A 21,357-nucleotide genomic window follows, 5' to 3' on the forward strand; every position below is an offset into this window, starting at 1 on the left:
CAGCAGCTGACGGCTCTGATTGGACCGTTTCATAAGCACTTTGAAGGTCTATTTGATGAATAGTGGTGCACGTGCCCACAAATTCACTGTTTCAGCCCGTTTTGAATCAATGTGCGTATATATATCTATATATCTATACTGCCATCTAGTGGTAGGAAGTAGGAACGACAAGAGTTAAAGTGAGACTCCAGCCAAAAACTACTTTTTGAATTATAACACCTGGATGTTTTTAAATGAAATTATAAATCCTACTTACTTTTTTGATGCTATTTATGATCTGAAGTCTTTTAGAGTTATCAAATACATTTTCATTCATTTAATTTTAAGCTCTTTGTGTAACATGAAAATCCACCTGTACTGTTTTTAAATCTCATCTTTTCTCTGTGTCATCTATCTTCACTGTTTACTGTTCAATCAGACCTCTGTTCAATCACTTCATGCATTATGACTAATTAATTTACAACTGATTCCAACAGTGATCATTAAAAAATAAATATATTTAACTAAAATAATAATAAATTCACTCTTGTTCTTGTATATTAAAAAGCATTAAAGAGATCTGTGCTGGAGTACCACTTTATTTCTGACCTAATGATAATAATAAGCACCAAAACGTTTGTCTATAATTGTGATAGACTTATGAGCAAGTGTGTGTTTGTTATTTCATACCATACTTTTTATTTTTGAGCATTATACTTTTAGAAATAAATAAATTTAAAGCTACCTCTGATTTGTTTTGAAACACACGTCCCCGCCCCGTCCTCCTCCAGGCCTCGCGCGTCGACTCATTGTGAACTGACACCGTTAGAAAAATATATATAAAAAAAACAAAAACAGAAAAAAAAAAAAACTAGAATAAAAAAAATAGCCTATATATAATTTGAAATCTTCTTTTTTTTCCAATAGTGTTGACTCATATGGGATTATTATTATTATTGCAGGTTTCCTTTTGTATGTTAACACTTTTCTATCGTCGTCTTTTTAATCGTCCGCTCATGATTTGTGTGTCAGAGCTATTTTTCTATAATCTGACGTTGGTGTGTGAGTGACGGCTCAGCTTCGTCCTGTTTCTATACTGACACAAATACACACATACAGGCCTGAGTGTAGCATCATTAAAACCAGGCTCTGCGCTCTCTTTTTACCACATATTCACTCAGTTGAAGAGAAATAATGTTTATACTCAGCATCTATAATTTAACTTCCAGTTGTAAAAAAACAAAAACACAAACTCAAACAGGCTCTGATTATATGACGTTTTCCAGCTGTGCCACAGGATGAATTAATCTTCATGTTTGTATATAAAAGAAGAAAAAAAACTGTATGAAACTTTTTTTGTTGGTTTGTTTTTTAACCTCTGACTTCTGACCTGTCCAAACTGCTGGATGACTGGGTGAAACACCTCCTCCTCCTCACCCCTTCCTCTCCTCCCCCTCCTCCTCCTCCTCCTCCTCCTCCCAGGTCAGAAGAAAGCAACCATGGGAAGACATTGTATGAACTCTTAACTGCTTATTCTGTTCTTTTATTTTAAATTCCTCTCTTTTATTTTCCATTCTCTTGTTTCTCTCCTATGTGATGTGGTTGTTTTAAAGTGAGCAACAATATGATATCAAAATAAACAGATTTTCCTTTTTCTCCTTCAACCTGATCCGTGCTTTATTGTGTGTTTTCTGTCTGTCTCTGTGTGTGTGTGTTTAAGAGAGAGAGAGCTAATCTGTTCATCATCATTTATGTTGTTACAAGCCACAAGTGAAATTTCATGTTATTTAGAAAAGTTGACACATGGTGCATTTTGGCCAGTGATGGGAATAACGGCGTTAAAATAAACGGCGTTACTAACGGCGTTATCTTTTTCAGTAACGAGTAATCTAACTAATTACTATTTCCACCGTTACAACGCCGTTACCGTTACCGACAATTAAATGAGGCGCGTTACAAACTACTTTGAAGCCGTTGTCCTCCGACTTGGCTCATCTCAGACACAGAAGCTGCTAAACTGTTGTTGTTTTTTCCTCCTCTCCTTTGGTGAGGGGAGGGGGGAGGAGGGAGGGACGAGACAACCGCATAAGTGATGATGATTGGTTGAGGCAGAGTAAGGTTTCATGCTAAGCCAATCAGAGGCAGTGTTCAGTTTGTACACAAACCACACACGCACGCAGTTTAGCCTCACACACACAGACTAGCAGAGGGAAGCTGCCGAGACCGGAGGGAAAGTGGAAACAGACACTACTTTAATCTCCCTGAGGTAAAAGACAAGAACATGTGAGGTGTAGCTACATTATGTCCCGGAGCGAAGTGTTTGTCCTGAGCTTCTGCTCACCTGACTCTGTGCAGCTTCTTCATTAAATCCAAAAATCTTTGACTCTAAAGTCTCTGTAGCTCATCAGCTGGAACTCTTCCAGAGCAGCTACAGCAGCGTTGTGACCTCAACCATGGTTGGTGAGAGCAGAAATGTTGTTGTTGTAGTGAAAATGGGCGGGCTCGTGAAGACGCGAAATTACACAAAGTCAAAACGAGCGATAAATCGCATTTCTCGCGTATCTCGCGTTTGGTCGCGCGTATAAACTCGAGCGAATAAAAAGCGTTCCTCGTGTTTGGTGGGAAGCCCCTTGCGGGTCTTCCCACCAAACACGATGAAAAGGACGAAGACGCGAAGGTCCCGTCGCCATAAAAGAATCGCGTGTAGCGTCGCAAAAAAAAAAAAGTCGCGTATACCGCGTCTCGCGCCTAATCGCGTCTCGCGCCTAATCGCGTCTTTGCGTCACGGCCTTTTACACCGCGGACGTAACGAATAAACGGTGACGGTGTGAACGAACAACATAGAACAGGACCAGACGTGGCGTTGTTTCCTCTTTTCACCGACAGCTCCACTCTCCCTTACTTACACTAACTACTGTTATTGTTGAGGCCAGATAATTGTGGGATTTGTAGTTTTTGACCAATCGTGTGCTCTTTCTTTTTGTGATTTTTCAGGTTCACACATGTTTTTTTTTTTTAGGGGCAAATGCGAGTGAAATGCTCGCCCATGGTGGGCATAAGAAAATGTAAGACCTGTCTAAAATTATTAAGACTTGAACACAATAATTCAACAAATTTAAGACATTTTAAGACCTAAAATTTAGATTTTCACATTTTAGACTTTTTAAGACCCCGCGCGCATACCCTGTTATTTCATATAAAAGTTTAAGTGCATACATATTTTATGATGCTGTGTATTATATATTTAAGACCATCTTAGAATTTTCTAATAAATTTAATACTTTTTAAGGCCTTAATTTTAGATACATGAATTTAAGACTTTTTAAGGATCCGCAGATACCCTGTTGTGCGCTCGCAGCAGGACAGATAATCAGATGGATAATCGGTAAAGTTAATAATTTCACTTAATGTGGCCATGAATAAATTAATTTCGATGTTTCGCCTGTTATTAAACGCAAATCTTGAATAGGTCTCCGCTGTTTTCACATTTAAAAAGGTCTTTGTTGTCTTTGTACAGAGACAATATGAGATTTGCTTGTAGCCACAGCACTTAAAAAACCCACTGTAACCTATTTTCATAGGCACACCAGCCTCGCTTTCAATAAAACACACACTCGCATTCCATAATTGCGATCAGTGAAATATATGAAAACAATAAAATACAATTTAAAAATGAGAGAAAAAAAATCCAAATTCTTCGACATATTTAAACTTAAAAAAAAGAAAGAAAAAGTAACGCAATAGTTACTTTCCCTGGTAACTAGTTACTATTATAGTGAAGTAGTGGAGTTACTAACTCAGTTACTTTTTGGGAGAAGTAATTAGTAACTATAACTAATTACTTTTTAAAAGTAACGTTCCCAACACTGATTTTGGCAGAGATTTGTTCAAATGCATCATGATGTAACGATGATCTAATTGATGATCATGATCTAATTAAAAACTATTAATCAACACCACATAACAGGAGCCAAACATCTAATTCATTCATTCATTTGCTACTTCATTGAATATTGAATAGCTAAAAACATAACAACAGAGCAGGAAAAATATTTTTGAAATGTTGTAACTAACAACTCACCTTTGTTTAATCTATGTAAAAAATAAAACAATAAGGCTATATCCTTTATTCACTAATTACTAATTACGAATCAATGCTTTTATTTTGAATGTTACAAACTCTGGACACCAGGGGGCGGTGTCCACCTAGAGATAATTTTTAAAACTATTGATTGTCAGTAGTCTGACATGTTTTACAAATTACAATACAACTTTTCTTTTCATTAATCAACATACACTGTAAAAAGACAGTAGGTTATATTAACAAAACTGGAACGTATATGGTTCAATAGCCTATAATAAACAACAAATTGCTCAATTGCTTTTCGTTTTTTAGAAGGATGTAATGTTGTTAATATAATAGGCCTGTAATATAATATAATATAGAATAGAATAGAATAGAATAGAATTTATTTAGGCTATACTGCTACAGTAGTCGATGCACTATGTATGTCTTTACTTTTATTTCTTTTCTTTCTTTTTTTTTTACATAATCTTGTGTGTGGGATGTGTGGCTACTGAGTGGATGTGTGTGTGGGTGCCACTGTGTTTTACTGTTAGATTCATTCCCTTTTGCACTTATATTTCGTTTGTAGGCTTTATCCTATTCTTTCCGTGGTATGTTGACAATAAAGACATTTTGAACTTTTATACCGCTTGGTTTTATACCTGTGAATTTACATTTACGCGGACAGTTTGTTTTCGTGCTCATATATATTATCACAAACTCTTTGTATAAAAGTTTCCTTTCCCTCTTTTTTTTTAAATGGGACCTGGGTGTAGTTCCACGCTGTGGCCGCTGGGGGCCGCGGCCACCGGTCACGTGATGGTTCTCGCCGTGCTGAAGAGCAGCAGGGACTCATCTCGCCGCCGTCGCATCTTCTTTGATCGGTCCGAACCGGAAGACTTCCTGGCTGTCGGATGATGTTGCGATAAATCAAGTGAGTTACATGCTTTAATTTTGGGTTGTTGTTTTTTTTTGTGTGTGTGTCATAATTTAATTATGTTTCCTTGCTTTGTTAAGCGTAACTTCTCGTGACTGTCCACCTGAAACATGACGCTTGTGCCTCATTTTCTCACGGTGTTAACGGTTAGCCAGTGAAACTAACTTGCACAGAGACGAAGGTAAGTTAGCCGGCGAAGCTAACTGTGCTAGCTCACTAATAGTTCTCCGTCTGCGCCTTATGTGTCATTTGTGTTTGGTTACTTCGTGTTAACCACCACAAACAGTGAAGCAGCAGCAGCGGCTCTGCTGTTTATTATTATACTGTCACTGTGTTTTGTGTGTCTTGTCAATGCCGCTAAGTTAGTTAGCCTGCTAGCTGAGAGAAAACCTCCACATTGTTGTTTATGAGCAGAAATGACAGGATGTGATGGTCTGAAACTAATTGAAATGAACTTTAAACCCTGAAATGAATGTAGTTTACGAAACCCAGGGTGACTCGCAATGCCTGCTGACACCAATAAGTTGTTTGTCTGTGAATAGTTTTCAAGATACTACAAGTGAAACTCTGTGGTTGTCTGGTTGTGAGTCAATAGTCAGAAGTTGCTGTTGTTTTTGCTTGTCTGCCAAGGGTCTGATGTTATTGTGCAAGAATCCTGCAATAACTCACTCACCACTAAAATGTACTTAAAGTTCAATATTACTGAGATTCAAACCTGATTCTCACAGGCCACATGTCCACACACTTGGCAAAACTAATATGTATTTCTAATACTCACTTTATTAACACAGATGATACACAATAATCTATGTGTAGTTAGGAGAGATATTGGTTTGTGTGTTTATATATGTGTATATATACCGTCCCAATTTATTTTATGATAGTATTCAAAAACAACAAATCTTTATCAAAGGGATTCACAGGGAGAAAACATTGTGAGATTATTATAAAACACAAAATAAGAGGATACGAGCAAATAAATAAAAGTGTAGAATATCTGGATTAACAAAAACACATAAAAGACTAGTTCATTATGACAATTTACAGGCTTAATATGTGAAATATATTAACGCAGATGACTGATTGTTGTTGTTTTTAACCACACACACACATTTTTTTTTTTTTACTATAGACTATCACCATCTGAATTATAACAAATAGATCACATGTACTTGTGGATGTTGTTGGAGCTGATGAAAAGGCCTGTGGTGTGGAAGTCATGAGACTGAGCAGAGAGAGAGAGAAGTGAAGGATGTTAATGTGTTTGCTGCTGTGGAAACTTGAACTTGAACAGACCAGTGTGAGTTTCACTGTGAGTTTATCAACATAGCTGCAAACTTGAGTCATACATGCGTGTCGTCATGTGATTGTTATCACTTAATGATGATGTCATAGGACAGGACTGATGCTTTAGCTTCAGATGGCTCCACCCTGCTTTTTGTTTTTCCAATTAAAACTCCTCTAATTAACCTTTAACAACTTTAATGTTAACTTTAACCGCTCTACGAGGGCTACCACAAGAGCGGATTGTGCAATACCATTAAGACGCACCACTTTTAGTCAGTCAAAGGCACATTTGGACCGTTCACCACTAACAATACGTGAATGCCATACATACACCACTTTCAAAACACATTTAAAGAACTGCCTGAAAAGCAGTCAAGATTGCACTCAATTTGAATTTTATCAGATTTACTGCACTTAATGTACTTTACAGTGTAAAGCATTGCCACTATAGCACTTTATTCTTCCTCTTTGTCTTTGTGTTTGTTATGTATGTCTTGTTTACCTGTGTCTTGTGTAATTGTATTGACATTTTTTCTATGTAAACTGCCAGAGGACAGTGGGTGAAAATCAGCTATTTGCTAACTCCGGTACATTTACGTTGGGCTTTTTCCTTTCTCCTTTCCTTTAAAAAGAGAAAAGAGCAGATGTTATTAACGTGCATTGTCCCTGTTAAATAAATAAATTAATTAATTAATGTTATGAGCATTTTGCTTTTCTTTTCTTTTTTTTCTTGTATTCTCCACAGAGAAGAGACAGTGTTACTAAATATAACCGACCGTCTCCACCTCCCTCGTTGCAGCGGGGGGGAGTTTTCCTGTCTCACTGCAGGAATGCCGGGTGGAGACTATGGGGAGCTCGCGGGCAGCCTCCCCGCCATCGCCTCCTTGAACGCGTCCTACTCCACGTCGCTGTCCCTCCCCTCCCCGTACCTGTTCGTCCCGCCTGCGGAGCGCCGGGTCATCTCCGACGTCCGCCGCACCTTCTGTCTCTTCGTGACCTTCGACCTGCTCTTCATCTCGCTGCTGTGGATCATTGAGCTGAACGTGAGTGTGTGCATTTTGTGTGTTTGTGCGTTTTTATTTTAGTTTAGACTCAGTTTGACTCTGTTGTCTGTTCTCTCCTGCAGATTTCCAGCACGATCTGGGAAAGTTTGGAAAACGAAGTCATCCGATACAAGTTCAGGACTTCCTTCTTTGATGTCTTTGTAAGTGGGGTTCGCGTCCAAGTCTTGTTGTGTTGTGTTTTAGTGTAAGAATAATGACATTATTGTTCATGCGTCCTCCTTACCACATTCAGTTTCACTCAGTTTCATCCTGCCTGATTCATAAGATAAGATAAGATTACACTTTATTGTCAGATCACTCTGAAATTTGTCTCGCGTCCCATATCGTCCAAAGTTTCACACAAATAATAACAAAATACCAAAAGCATACATTTACAGAAAGCATAAATGTTACCCTCAAACGTCACATTGAAAGAAAATCACAAACTACCTCCTAACTCCATTCACAACATAAATCCAACATTACAATGTGTCTTTGGTGCAACACCCAGTGCTCAGTCGGTACATGAACCCAAGGGTCTACTAAAAAAAAAAAAATCAAATTACCTTTATTTTCAATTATTTTCTTTTACTTTTTTTATTATATATATATATATATATATATATATTTTTTTTTTTTGGTGTTGTTGTTCATATGTTGTTTTTGCAAAGTTTTTATATGTTATGTCTGTCCATTTCTGTATTATGTTTTATTTCTTTTAACATGTCCGAAATAAACTTAAACTAACTAACTAACTAACTACTTAGAGACCAAACTCTGATTTAACAGTTTGACAGACTGAGGGACAAAAGAGTTCCTCAGCCTGTTCAGTCGAGCTTGTGGATCAATCAATCAATCAATCAATTTGTTTATTTCGGGCATGTCAATTTAAATCATCATCATCACACTTCATCTTAGTTCGAGTAATACAATACACATGGCCGAAAGGGAAAGCGGGAGAAGCAAAAGCTTATCTAGTCCCGCCTCTAAACCTTCTGTTTGATGGCAGAAGCTGATATTCCTCGAATAACACATGAGAGGGATCAGATGAGATATTACTTGCAAGAGACAACATTCTTTTAGTGTATGCTGCTTGAAAATAATCTATGAAAATCATAGTAATGGTCACATGTCTGCATTTATTGACACAAGAGGGATTTTTTTTTTGCAAAGTCAATACGTTTGGATCATGTGACGACATAAAAACTCCGAACTCCTGTTTTTTTTTCTCCTGCTTCTTCCTCCTTATCTCAGCTCCTCGCCCTGTTTCGTTTCCTGTGTCTACAAGTGGGTTATGCTGCTTTTAGGTTAAAGCATTGGTGGGTTATAGCGGTAAGTGACCTCACACACACACTTACAAACACACACTGATGACGAAATACTGCAAAAAAAAATCTCATATTTTCATTACCAGACCTGCACAATAGCAGAAACTCAAATCTTCTTCTCTCCTCCACAGATAACCACTCTGGTGACCACTGTCTTCCTCGTCGTCAAGGTTATCCTATCAGATGTGAGTGACACTTTTAACACTTGTGTGTGAATGTGTGAGTTTTATTTGTGGTGCAGGCAGACGTTGTTACAACCACTTCAGCTTTTTCACTTCTTCTTTAATGTCAGTAATGTACTTGCCCCGTGATAAAAAAGGTTTGATGGTTTTACTGTTTTATGCCACAGAGAGTCAAAGATGGCGCAATGTGGATTTTCCCTCCCTCGTTTATTAGTTGAGTTTATTATGAGTCATTCAGCAAAAAAAAACAGTGATCGTCAATTTTAAAAACATGTGTTTGTTTCTCACGCAGCTCCTGTCCAAGAATGCCTTCTGGTATGTGCTGCCCATCACCTCCTTCGTGGTGGCCTGGCTGGAGACCTGGTTCCTGGACTTCAAGGTGCTCACGCAGGAGGCGGAGGATGAGAGAGGTGAGAGGAAGACGACAGACAACTCCACAGGAATCAGTTTCTCTCTCTGTCTTACTTTGGGTTTTTTTAAACACTTTTCCCTCTTTTCCCTTCAGCCTACGTAGCGATGGTGAACGCAGCCTGTGAACGCGCCCCCATGATTTACCCCCGCGCCGTCTCAGACGGACAGTTCTACTCTCCACCTGAATCGCTCGCAGGTAAAGTCTGACTATAGGGTTTTATTCTTTTTAATCTATTTTCTCATTTGAACTCTCCAGTCATGTGACACCCTGTTTGGTTCAGTCCAAACACGTCCTTTTGTTCTGGTGTCCAAATAATTACAGCAACTATTCCATCAGTTCATCATGTCTCTTAATACATTTTCACAGGTTACACTAAGCAAAATACTTCCTCTAATCATAATATCATTAAAATAGCAAAAATCACAGAAAACTCTTTAGCGTCTCCAATCACACATTCTGATTATTATCATAAAATAGCAAAAATCACAGGATACATCTGAAGGCTGAGCCTGAACCCTCAACTCTCCTCGACAGAGACTACCAGTGAGAGCCAGCTGCCTCAGGCTGAGGCAGGTCAGTTTTAGACTCATCTGTCCAAAGAACATTGAACCAGAAGTCCTGGTCTTCGTCTACGTTCTCTCTGGCAAACCTCAGTCTGGCCTTCAGGTTTCTTGCAAAGGTTTCTTCCTTGCACACCTCCCATTAGTGTAGTGTTGTAGTCTGGAACAAGACTTTGAGGGGGTTGAGACTAGACCTGGGATGATTAGTGATCAAATTGTGTAATGGTGATTGGAGAGTTGCTCTGTGATTTGCTGGATATCAGGGCAATTTTGGAAAATAAAATAAAATAAATTGACGCTCCACCGTGCAATAAGAGACGTTTCTGGGGGAAATACATGACTGTCAGAGAAGCCCCTTTTACAAACAGACCTATAATCCACTTTCTCTCTCCTCTCTACTTTGCGCTGAGGACGTATTTATTTCCAAATGTGTCCAAAAACACACAGACTTTCACAGGGTGTCCTAATTGTGTCACGTGTCTGTATAAACTGAGCTGTGACTCTAAACCTGTGTCTGCAGGTTCTGAGGAGGATCTGGATGAGGAGGGTCTCGGGCGCAGAGCCGTCACAGCTCAGGTAGCTGCTTCACCTTCAAAAGTCTTTTTTTTTTTTACACTGAGCTGTTAGACCGGCTCTTCTTAACCTGCTTTTTAAAAAAATAATCTTCTTTTCGAACATATTAAAAAAAAAAGAAAAGACGTATAAAATAAATAGCATGTGTTATAGGGTTCCGAAGTACAAACTAAACCAGTATTCAAATCAATAAACAACTTATGCTCGAAAAAGGAGCATGAGGAAGCCGAGCTTTTCAATTCCCACCCTTTATTCATCACTCCATCGTTGCATATTTACAGGCAAACAGAATAAACCAAATGCAAACAAAGTCTACAGAGTCTCTCTTAGTTTTATAACTATTTATCCGTACACAGTCAAAATAACATTCCACGCTCCAATTTACTTAATCCTCATCCACATTTTTTTTTTTTTTAATTTTTCTCCAGACCCTTCCACAGTTTCACCCCACAGACTGTTATGCACTTATGTTTAGAGTTGTTCTGATGTTAATTATCTTAAAATTAAATAACACCCACCCTACCTTTCCATGAACATAGATTGTACATCGCCCTGTAGTAGATTATATCTTGCTATGTACAAGATCTCTGCAGTCTTGTGTTTAACCAGATCAGAAGGTGAACTTCAGAGTATGTGCCTTTTTTTTAAGAATAATGATTTGTATGCTCAAGGTATCCAGTGTTATTGATGATTCTTATATTGCTCTTTTCTCTCGCTGCAGGAGAAGGAGTTTGTCAGACAGGGGCGGGAGGCCATGTCTGTGGTGGAGCAGATCTTGGCCCAGGAGGACAACTGGAAGTTTGAGAAAAACAATGTAAGTGCAAGATTTGTCTCATCCAAAAGAGAAAAGAAAAAGAAAAAGAAGCCCAGGTTGGTCTGGGATGAAGGTTCAAGGACGTTTCACCGGTTCAGTTTGAGCCCATTAATAACATGTGATGTGTATCGAGGCAGAGACATCTGATCCACTGGTCTCTGCATCTATAACATCTGACTCCGGTCCAATCACATTCTGATCCCTTCATGCATTTACACCAGACACACACACACACACACACACACTCCAGCTGTCATCGTCAGTCTCACACACACAAGTCTGAAGTTGATCAGTTGCACAAAATACTATGAATGAGAGAGAAATAGCGTAAAGAGCAGCAGACTACAAGATAACCCTCAAGTTGTTTTTCCCTCACTGTTTAATTGTTTAACTGTTTAATGAATTTCTTGAATTTAAAAAATGTAGATTCCTCCAAAACCGTCTTTAGAAGCTGTTTGTGCTGCTCTCTTGACCAAAGTAGGGAAAAAAATGTTGATTGAGTTCAGGCAAATTTTTGTGGTTCTTTTTTTTATTAGGCTTCACTGGCGACTGTTGGAGGTCTCTGCAGCTCGGACCTCCTGCAGCTGCTGTGACAAAACACCAACAAAAGAAAAAACATGATCTTACTCTTGGCTGATCAATATTGGATTTGGCAGCAACAAAAAAATTGATTAGAGCATCCCCACAACACCCACTGAAACCTCATTAACCATCTCACTGTACCACATTATTCACTCCAGTCTGTCTTGAAGCACATCGACTCTACACCTGTTTATATGAAAATCTGACTTTGGTTTCGGTTTTGGTTTTTTGAGGATATGAGGTCTTTTAAAAGGATAGTTCAACATTTTGGCAAATTGCCATAATCCCTATAGTCATAGCAGTAGGTTCGTTAACTTTATTTGTCGGTGCAAGCTGTTTTTAGAACGGCGGAGCAGAGCCGTGAGCTGCTCAGAGCTACGCTACGGAGGCTAATGGGATTTCTTGGTTTCTCTCAACAAACTCATCAAATACACAATCCAACAACTCCACAACGCTCTGGTGGACAAGTTGTGACCTGCACATTCACCACGCTATGAGATAATAACACAACGTTACCAGACAGAGTTGTTTTCGAGGTAAATTCATGCAAAACCACTGATGCGTGTTGCCTTCAGGGGCAGGTAACGAACCTACTCTAAGACTATAGGGATTATGGCAATGGGCCAATTTGCCAAAATGTTGAACTATCCCTTTTAATATGAGTTTTTCCTTGAAGTGAAAAAGCGAAAGCATCATGATGCTGACAGTGTGTTGTGTTGTCTTGTGTCAGGAAATGGGCGACTCTGTCTACACCCTGGAGATCCCCTTCCATGGAAAGACCTTCCTTCTCAAGGTACAGCAGTATTCATAGTGGAACTGTTATTTAACGTACAAGTCAAAGAGCAGGTTGTATGTGAGGACTCTGCTGTAAGTTAATGAAGTTCACTTTGAGGTAGGTGTGTGTGTGTGTGTGTGTGCGCCGCTGCAGAGCAACAACAGCGTCTAAAAGGGCAAAGTAATCAGGACTAATGTGTGTTAAATCAGACGTTAAAGTCGCTTCCTGGTGCCGTCGCACAGCAGCAGCAGCTTCAGACGAGCTGGAGTCGAGTTACAAAGAGTTCATTCAACACGTGTGAAGTCTCGTTAACGGACGATGCTCCGTAACTGATGTTTGATGTCGTTGTTGTAACCTGAGGAGGTTTCTTTTCTTTTCTTTTTTCTACTGTGATTGATAAACAAGAGCAACCTCAAGGGTTTTTTTTTTTTATCCATCCCCCAGATACACATCATCTGCTGTGTGTGAATGGCGTTGGTGCTGATAACGTTATTGATCGGTCTGACCTACAGACTGTTTCAGTCTCGTCTTCCTCCTTCTTTCTTTCTAAAACAACCAGGAAACTTTCTCTGTGTGATTAGACGCAGCTCGTCTCATGTTCTGTTTCTGCGTGAATGTGACTAATGTGACATTTAGAGTCACTGTCCTTACATTAACCAGTCAATCAAACTTTATATGTGTAGTGCAGTTTAATGAGCTTTACAGATGACTCATAAAGTAAAAAAAAAGGTAAGAAGGCTGAAGATGAGATTGAATAAAAATCTGTTTTTAAAAGCTATAATAACATAATGGAAGTAAAAAGAACATGAATAATTAAGTACAGGGATGCAAACAGCGCGCCGAAAAGCGAAACTCGCTTTTTTCATGACCAATTAGGTGACTTGTGTGAATCATTCAGATCCGAAGAGATTTTGTTTTGAGGGGGGGGGGGGGGGGGGGGGGGGGGTGTCTCAGCGTCTCAGCGTCTCAGCTGGGGTCAGTAAAATGTTTTTCTAACAGGCTGACAGTGACAATCACGTGAAACTGAGGCGAACTCATTCATGGTTTCTGATTACACTGGTAACTGCCGACCTCCAATGTTGACGCGCGACGTGCGCGCTCGTTACCCAAAGCGGCGCGTATCCGCGTGCAGTCGGTACGTACATTACTGTGTCAGGCAGGTGTCTCCCACGGAGCTCTGCCCCGTTTCAGAGGTGAAGGAGAGACGTCGCCTCCGCGATGTAGAATGTGTTCAATTAAAGTGAAACTAACACATTATATAGGCTATGTCCATTACACACTTTTAGGCCTTAAATGTCTTAAATTTGTTGAATTATTGTGTTCAAGTCTTAAATAATTTTAGACAGGTCTTAAATTTTCTTATGCCCACCATGGGCGAGCATTTCACTCGCATTTGCCCCTAAAGAAAAAAGACATGTGTGAACCGGGAAAATCACAAAAAAGAAAGAGCACAACCTGCGATTGGTCCAAAACTACAAATCCCACAATTCTCTGGCCTCAACAATAACAGTAGTTAGTGTAAGTAAGGGAGAGTGGAGCTGTAGGCGAAAAGAGGAAACAACGCACGTCTGGTCCTGTTCTATGTTGTTCGTTCACACCGTCACCGTTTATTCGTTACGTCCGCGGTGTAAAAGGCCGTGACGCAAAGACGCGATTAGGCGCGAGACGCGATTAGGCGCGAGACGCGGTATACGCGACTTTTTTTTTTGCGACGCAATACACGCGATTCTTTTATGGCGACGGGACCCTCGCGTCTTCGTCTATTTCATCGTGTTTGGTGGGAAGACCCACAGGGGCTTCCCACACAAACACGAGGAACGCTTTTTTTTCGCGCGAGCTTTTACGCGCAACCAAACGCGAGATACGCGAGAAATGCGATTTATCGCTCGTTTTCACTCGTTTCAAAAAAAATTCACGAGCCCGCCAACAACTTTTTTTTTTTTTTTTTCAAAGGAGGTTCAACTGGACTTAGTTATTTGTCTAGGAAGACGTTTCACCTCTCATCCATGAGGCTTCATCAGTTCATGTAGCATCTGACCAGGCTGGGACTGGACCAACTAACTGGTGTGGAGACTCAGTATAAGTCCAGTTGCTTTCGATTTAACCTCCTTTGAAATACTATGACCTGGACAAATGAGAATATGCACAGGCCTACAACAACATTTCTGCTCTCACCAACCATGGTTGAGGTCACAACGCTGCTGTAGCTGCTCTGGAAGTCCGAGACACTGAGGCCAAACGCCGCCGTCGCTTCTGATCCATGACGGCGAGTTCCGGGCTGATGAGCTACAGAGACTTTAGAGTCAAACAGGAGCAGCGCGTCGCTGTGTCGGACTGTTTGTTTGGATTTAATGAAGAAGCTGCACAGAGTCAGGTGAGCAGAAGCTGCCCCCCCCCCCCCCTCTCACCGTGGAGCCGCTGCTGTCTCACAGCCACCACCGACCCCTAGAATAAAACACCACTAAGCCGTGGACGGTCGCTGCGTGGATAAAATGCTGACGACCAAAACAGCCGCCACCAGGTCACTGACTGGAGAGTTTTAAAGTCGGCACATGAACGCAGCTCAGACCGGCCGGTGCCTCAGCGCGGTGATCAGCAGGACGCTATAGCCTACCCAGTACCGGCCAGCTCAGTACAGAGGGGGGGGGGACGATAACGTGACGCACAGTATACTGTTATGAGACACATTATGCATCCCAACTGTCTTTTTTTTTAGAGGATTTTTTTTTTACCAAGAATGCGCCCAAAAAAATCATGATCCAGGGGCCAAAATTCGAAACAAATATATATTTTTTAAATCATAGGCTAATTCTCATTATTCTCCTGATGTCGGTTTAATGTAAACAGATGCGCTGATATGCGTCATGTGACAGCGGGGCAGTGCTGCAGCTGCTGTGCTGTGATGGACCTGATCAGACTGGTGGTGGTCCACAGTCAATCAGTCCCAGATCCTCCACCGTCACCAGATCCCCCGAAAGCCCCCGCAAATAATACATCGACAAGAAGTTAAGTGGCAAATTGCACCTTTTCGTCGGCTTATTATTTGCGGATTATTTTTTTTATAGCCTATATAACGTCACTGCAACATGCGGCTCTCAGTGCTTGTCGGTGTTGTGTCTATAAATTGTGAAATAACTTTTCCTCGATAGAAATATGAGACGTGGTCGACAGGTTTCATTCATCCATGTTTTGGCAGACAATACAAATAACCAATGATAATGAGATTTCCACCGCGCCGAACCAATGACGTGGCTGGAATAGAGCCAGTCAACAGTAACATGTGCATTTGTTTGGGTTGCTGCAGATGTGCACATCAGCTGACACCGCCGGTAAAAGAGAGAGAGAGAATGAGTGTTGTCTCGAAAAAAAACAGTGAAGGAGAACTTGGACAAGTGACTGAAAAGACGCGTGGTGCGTAATGGAGACACCAGGCAGCTGGAGCGGACCGCGGTCACGGTGCGGCCGCTCTGCTGCTGCTCACCTCAGTGTGTGCGACAACTCATTCATGGTTGTCTCTGATTACACTGGTAACAGCCTTCCTATTCACCTCCAATGTAGACGCGACGTGCGCGCTCGTTACCCAAAGCGGCGCGTATCCGCGTGCATTCGGTGCGACGGCGCCGCCGTTTTCCCCCCGTGCATGTCCGTTGCTGTGTCAGGCAGGTGTCTCCCACGGAGCTCTGCCCCGTTTCAGGGGTGAAGGAGAGACGTCGCCTCCGCGATGTAGAATGTGTTCAATTAAAGTGAAACTAACACATTATATAGGCCTATATGTCCATTACACACTGAATGGGATGTTAAATCCCATGTCTTTATTTCTTCTGTTTATTTTAATAGTATATGACTAACATTCAGTGAAGACCTAAAAATCAGTATCTCCAAAATTGAAATATTGCAATGGTTTTTATTTTTTTTAAAGCATTTTTAATCTAGAAATGTTGGCCTTCTGAAAACTGTCCATCTATATGCACTCAATACTTGGTTGGGGTTGAACTACTGGAAATTGACTTTTCTGTGATATTGTTAATGGTGAGGCCCCCCCCCCCCCCCCCCGCCGCCCGCCCGCCCGCCCGCCAGACAATTCCTCTCTTTTTTGGTCCTGACCCGTTTGCATCCCTGTAAGTAACATAAAAGGCAATAAAATGCAATATTATATATTGAAATAAAACAAGAGAGTAAATGGTAACACTTTATAATAAGTACACACTATTAAGCATTAATAAATACTGAATTCTTCATTAAAATGCATGAATACTCATTAATATGTAGTTTATAAATACAGTTAGTGGTTATTTTTAAATGTGTTTATAAACTACATACTAATGAGTATTCATGTGTTATATATGATGAATTCAGTATTTAATGCTTAATGGTGTGTACTTATAAAGTGTTAGCAAATAAACTTTGTTGGTATCACTGTGTTAACAACTAAATGCTTAATTCATAATTTATAAAGCATTCCTCCATTTATATGAATTGATACTAATTAGGATTTAATTTATGAAGCTATAACTGTTTAACTCAGGATTAATAAGCTCATCAGTATCAGTACATGTCTAAATCACTGTATGTACAAGTGCACAATGTAAATAGTTGGTTAATAATTGACCTGGTCATTGATCTTATGAACCACTGACTGGTTTGTAGTTTGTATAACCCTCGGTGTGAATGACCGTCCTTCACCACACAACAACTTCTCCAGGAGTCCAGTTTGTCTCTGAACAGAAGACGCCTTCATGAGAAAACATGACAAGATCAGGTTGTTGTTGTTTTTTTCCCCCCCCTCCACCAGGACAATGATCGTAAACACACAACCTCGAGAGTGGCGTTTGAAACGGCTCTTACAGGCTAAAATTAGTTTGTTGAACTCTGCAGCGCTGACCTCTGCCTCCGGACAACATGTGAGCGGGGGGAGAAAAAAAGAGAAAAGACTAGAAAACAAGAGCGGCAGTGGAGAAAATAGCTCAGACTTCATGTTGTTGCCTTTCTCTGATTCTGAAACGATGCCAAAGACTCACACACTTGTTGGAAAAACTGGCTCATTGTGTTGTTGTGTTCAGGCCTTTATGCAGTGTCCTGCTGAGCTGGTGTATCAGGAAGTCATCCTGCAGCCAGAGAAGATGGTGCAGTGGAACAAAACCATCTCTGCCTGCCAGGTGCCGTCTTCGTCTTCTTTTTCTTCTTTGTCTTTTGTGTTTGTTATTTCGTTAAAGGGATAGTTCACCCAAAATTCAAATTTCACTCATTATCTACTCGCCCTCATGTCAAATGAGAGCTGTGAGAATTTTCAGAGTCCTCCGTGCCTTCTCTGAGTTACAAGGGGTCTCGGCGTAGCAGTGCATGTCCATATAACGGTTGCAAATGGATACCAACTGTCTTCGTAACAAAAAGACACACCAAAAAACATCCAAATGCCTCCATACTGCTCGTCTGTAATGTCCCTCTTGTATTGAAGCCCCGACAAGAGAAATTGTTCCGAAAAAAATTAAATAAGTCTATATTTCAAGCTTGTTTGTAGCGGAAGCTCCCAGTGTCTCAGTTCACTGCTCTTCCTGTGTCAGTGCAAATCTCGCGTGATTTGCACTGACCGGCAGAACAATTTCTCATGTCGGGGCTTCAATACAAGAGGGACATTATAGACGAGCAGTATGGAGGTACTTGGATGTTTTTTGGTGTGTCTTTTTGGATGAAGAAAAGTGAGCACCATTCACAACCATTATATGGACAAATACTGCTGCGTGGACCCCCCCCCCCCCCCCCCCCCCCCCCCCCCCCCCCGTAACTCAGAGAAGGCACGGAGGACTCTGAAAAAATTCTCAATAATAATAATAATAATGAGATTGAAATTGAAATTTGAATTTTGGGTGAACTATCCCTTTAACATGTTTCGATGCCGTGCCGAAGTGTTAACTCCTGTGTCTCCTGCCTCCTCAGATCCTGCAGAGAGTCGACGACAACACCCTGGTGTCATATGACGTCTCTGCCGGAGCAGCGGGGGGAGTCGTGTCTGCGAGGTAGAACAGCGAGACTTCAATATGTGGAGCTTGTTTCTTTCTTTCTTTTTTTTTCCCTATCTGTCATCTTTTCTCTTCCTGACTTCCTCCTCCTTCTCCTCCTCCTCCTCCGGTGTCCCATCGATTGTCTCGCTTTGTTTCCTTCAGGGACTTCGTTAATGTTCGACGGGTGGAGCGCAAACGAGACTGCTATCTGTCTGCTGGCATGGCAACGGAGCACGACGCCAAACCTCCGAGCGGTCGCTACGTCAGGTCAGAACAGGCCTCCAGCTCCAGATGAAGTCGATTTCTTTAAATAAAAGTTCAGACGTGTCAGTTTCATTTCTTTTCTTTTCTTTTCTTTTCTTTTCTTTCTTTTCTTTTTTAAACCTCAGGGGGGAGAACGGTCCAGGAGGGTTCGTGGTCCTCAAATCCAGCAGCAACCCGTCCGTCTGCACCTTCATCTGGATCCTCAACACAGACTTGAAGGTGAAAACACACACCCACACACACTGCAATTAATGTGAATTTATTACAATGTAAAGGGGAAGTTTCTTTTTATTAAAAGTGGCCAAATGTGAATTGTCTGTATTTAGAAAATAGTGTCAGGAAGCACAAAAATGGAATAAGGATAGAATAATGATGGCTCCATCTATTATCTATTAATTATACTAGAATCTAGTAACAGAAATGTATAATTAACAAAATAAGTGTATGAATCACAGAAAACAATGAGATAAAGAAATAAAATGAGAAAAAAAAATTGTAATATTAGAGTCTTGATGCATAAGAACTAAAGTCCATCTCTCATCTTCTCTCTGGAGCTCCAGTAACAACAGGTCGGTGTCAGCCAATCAGAAGAGAGGAGGCTCCGAGCCTCTCTTCTGATTGGCTGACTGTTTTCTGAGTAATCCAATAAAAATAGAGCAGATTACAGATAAAACACTCAGAGAAACCAAATCCTGCAAAGTGTTGGATGGTGGTAGGTCCAGCTCAGGGGGCGGGGCTTGGTGTGACTGCTTCATTGTGACATCACAAACTGACAGGAAGTCCTGACGGCTGGTTTTAAGGCTCAGTTTCTGAATACAGGTTGTGTGCATTTCTCTGTGGACTGAGGCTTTGATACTTTCACAGTATTAATATAGAACCTAGAGCTGCTTTATAATCACACTACACATGGACATCTACCTTTATACTGTATGGAGCTTTAACACAAACATCTACCTTTATACTGTATGGAGCTTTAACACAAACATCTACCTTTATACCGTATGGAGCTTTAATACAAACATCTACCTTTATACTGTATGGAGCTTTAACACAAACATCTACCTTTATACTGTATGGAGCTTTAAAACAAACATCTACCTTTATACTGTATGGAGCTTTAACACAAACATCTACCTTTATACTGTATGGAGCTTTAACACAAACATCTACCTTTATACCGTATGGAGCTTTAATACAAACATCTACCTTTATACTGTATGGAGCTTTAACACAAACATCTACCTTTATACTGTATGGAGCTTTAACACAAACATCTACCTTTATACTGTATGGAGCTTTAACACAAACATCTACCTTTATACTGTATGGAGCTTTAACACAAACATCTACCTTTATACTGTATGGAGCTTTAACACAAACATCTACCTTTATACTGTATGGAGCTTTAACACAAACATCTACCTTTATACCGTATGGAGCTTTAAAACATCTACATTTATACTGTATGGAGCTTTAACACAAACATCTACCTTTATACTGTATGGAGCTTTAATACAAACATCTACCTTTGTACCGTATGGAGATTAACACTGACTCCTTGTGTCTCCTTAGGGCCGCCTGCCTCGCTACCTCATCCACCAGAGTTTGGCCGCCACCATGTTTGAATTCATGTCCCACTTGCGCCAACGTATCTCCGACCTGCGGCCGTCTCAGCGCTCCCACCACCTTCTCGCCTAAAAAAAACAAAGAGACGAACGGAGACGTCAAACTGTGCCACAGCTGGTCGGAGGTATCACTACTGTTCGTTTGTGTGTTTGTTTTTTATACATGTATACATCAAACACCGATAATGGACGTAGCCGTTCCCTCGTGATGCGTCGGAGCTGAAGGGATGAGCTCTGGAAACCGAGAAGAATGAACTTCTAAACGTTGGATACGTGAGTCATATGACCACATCTTTCATGAGCACATGATGAGAAGAGGATTAATGTGCTGATCGAAGACGATGTTCCTCTTTATTCTTAAATTTCAACTAAGTTTTTTTTTTTAAGTGTGATCGCAAACATATTTCCTTGGAGGTGGACCTGTAATTATCTCACCATGTCCTTCACTGTGCAATGAGTTTCCTGGTTCTTGTGGCAGGGTGGACTTCACCCAAACAAAACGACAACAAAAAAAGACTCGGATGAAAAGATGGAAGATGGTGTCGTCCATCCTTCCTTCCTTATTGTTACAAAAGAACTGATGCAATGGCGGCCTCAGCCTTATCTTACTGCACACGTTGTTCGCTATTGATTTGCTGCTTCTTGTTTCTTTTTATCTTGTCGTCTTTTCACTGCATTGGCTTCGATAATGTTTCTCTGGTGCACCTGTCCTTAAACAAACCCACACTTCACAGCCAAAATCTGCAGGAAGCATGTATTTTAAATGGGTTAAAAAGCTGTTTTTTCACTTTTATTTTCCTGAATCTCACTGTGATTGATGGGGAGAAAAAAAAGTCACTCACTGTCAAAAAAAAGTGCCACTAGAGGGAGACACCACTGATCCACCTAGTGAACGTCTCATAGTTTGACCTCATCCCATGTGTCAGGGTGC

At 40.7% G+C, this 21,357-nt stretch overlaps 1 protein-coding gene across 3 annotated transcripts; it reads left to right on the top strand.

The window, feature by feature from the left end:
- Nucleotides 1-4,880: 4,880 nt before the first annotated feature.
- stard3 (StAR related lipid transfer domain containing 3) lies at nt 4,881-20,509 on the top strand. Of its 3 annotated transcripts, XM_083977600.1 has the most exons (16): nt 4,963-4,979; nt 5,063-5,163; nt 7,069-7,312; nt 7,396-7,473; nt 8,567-8,644; nt 8,772-8,825; nt 9,115-9,232; nt 9,328-9,429; nt 10,315-10,370; nt 11,089-11,181; nt 12,494-12,556; nt 17,599-17,694; nt 18,473-18,552; nt 18,700-18,804; nt 18,927-19,020; nt 20,374-20,509. In XM_083977600.1, the coding sequence occupies exons 3-16, from the start codon at nt 7,100-7,102 to the stop codon at nt 20,497-20,499; spliced, it is 1,356 nt and encodes a 451-aa protein (XP_083833726.1). In that variant the 5' UTR covers nt 4,963-4,979; nt 5,063-5,163; nt 7,069-7,099; the 3' UTR covers nt 20,500-20,509. The 3 variants fall into 3 exon arrangements, with proteins under 3 accessions (XP_083833724.1, XP_083833725.1, XP_083833726.1); XM_083977598.1 differs by lacking the exon at nt 5,063-5,163 and having other exon boundaries at nt 4,881-4,979; XM_083977599.1 differs by lacking the exon at nt 5,063-5,163 and having other exon boundaries at nt 4,897-4,979; nt 7,015-7,312.
- Nucleotides 20,510-21,357: the final 848 nt, after the last annotated feature.

The sequence above is a fragment of the Trachurus trachurus genome (genome assembly GCF_905171665.1).
Source record: "Trachurus trachurus genome assembly, chromosome: 8".
Taxonomy (NCBI): domain Eukaryota; kingdom Metazoa; phylum Chordata; class Actinopteri; order Carangiformes; family Carangidae; genus Trachurus; species Trachurus trachurus.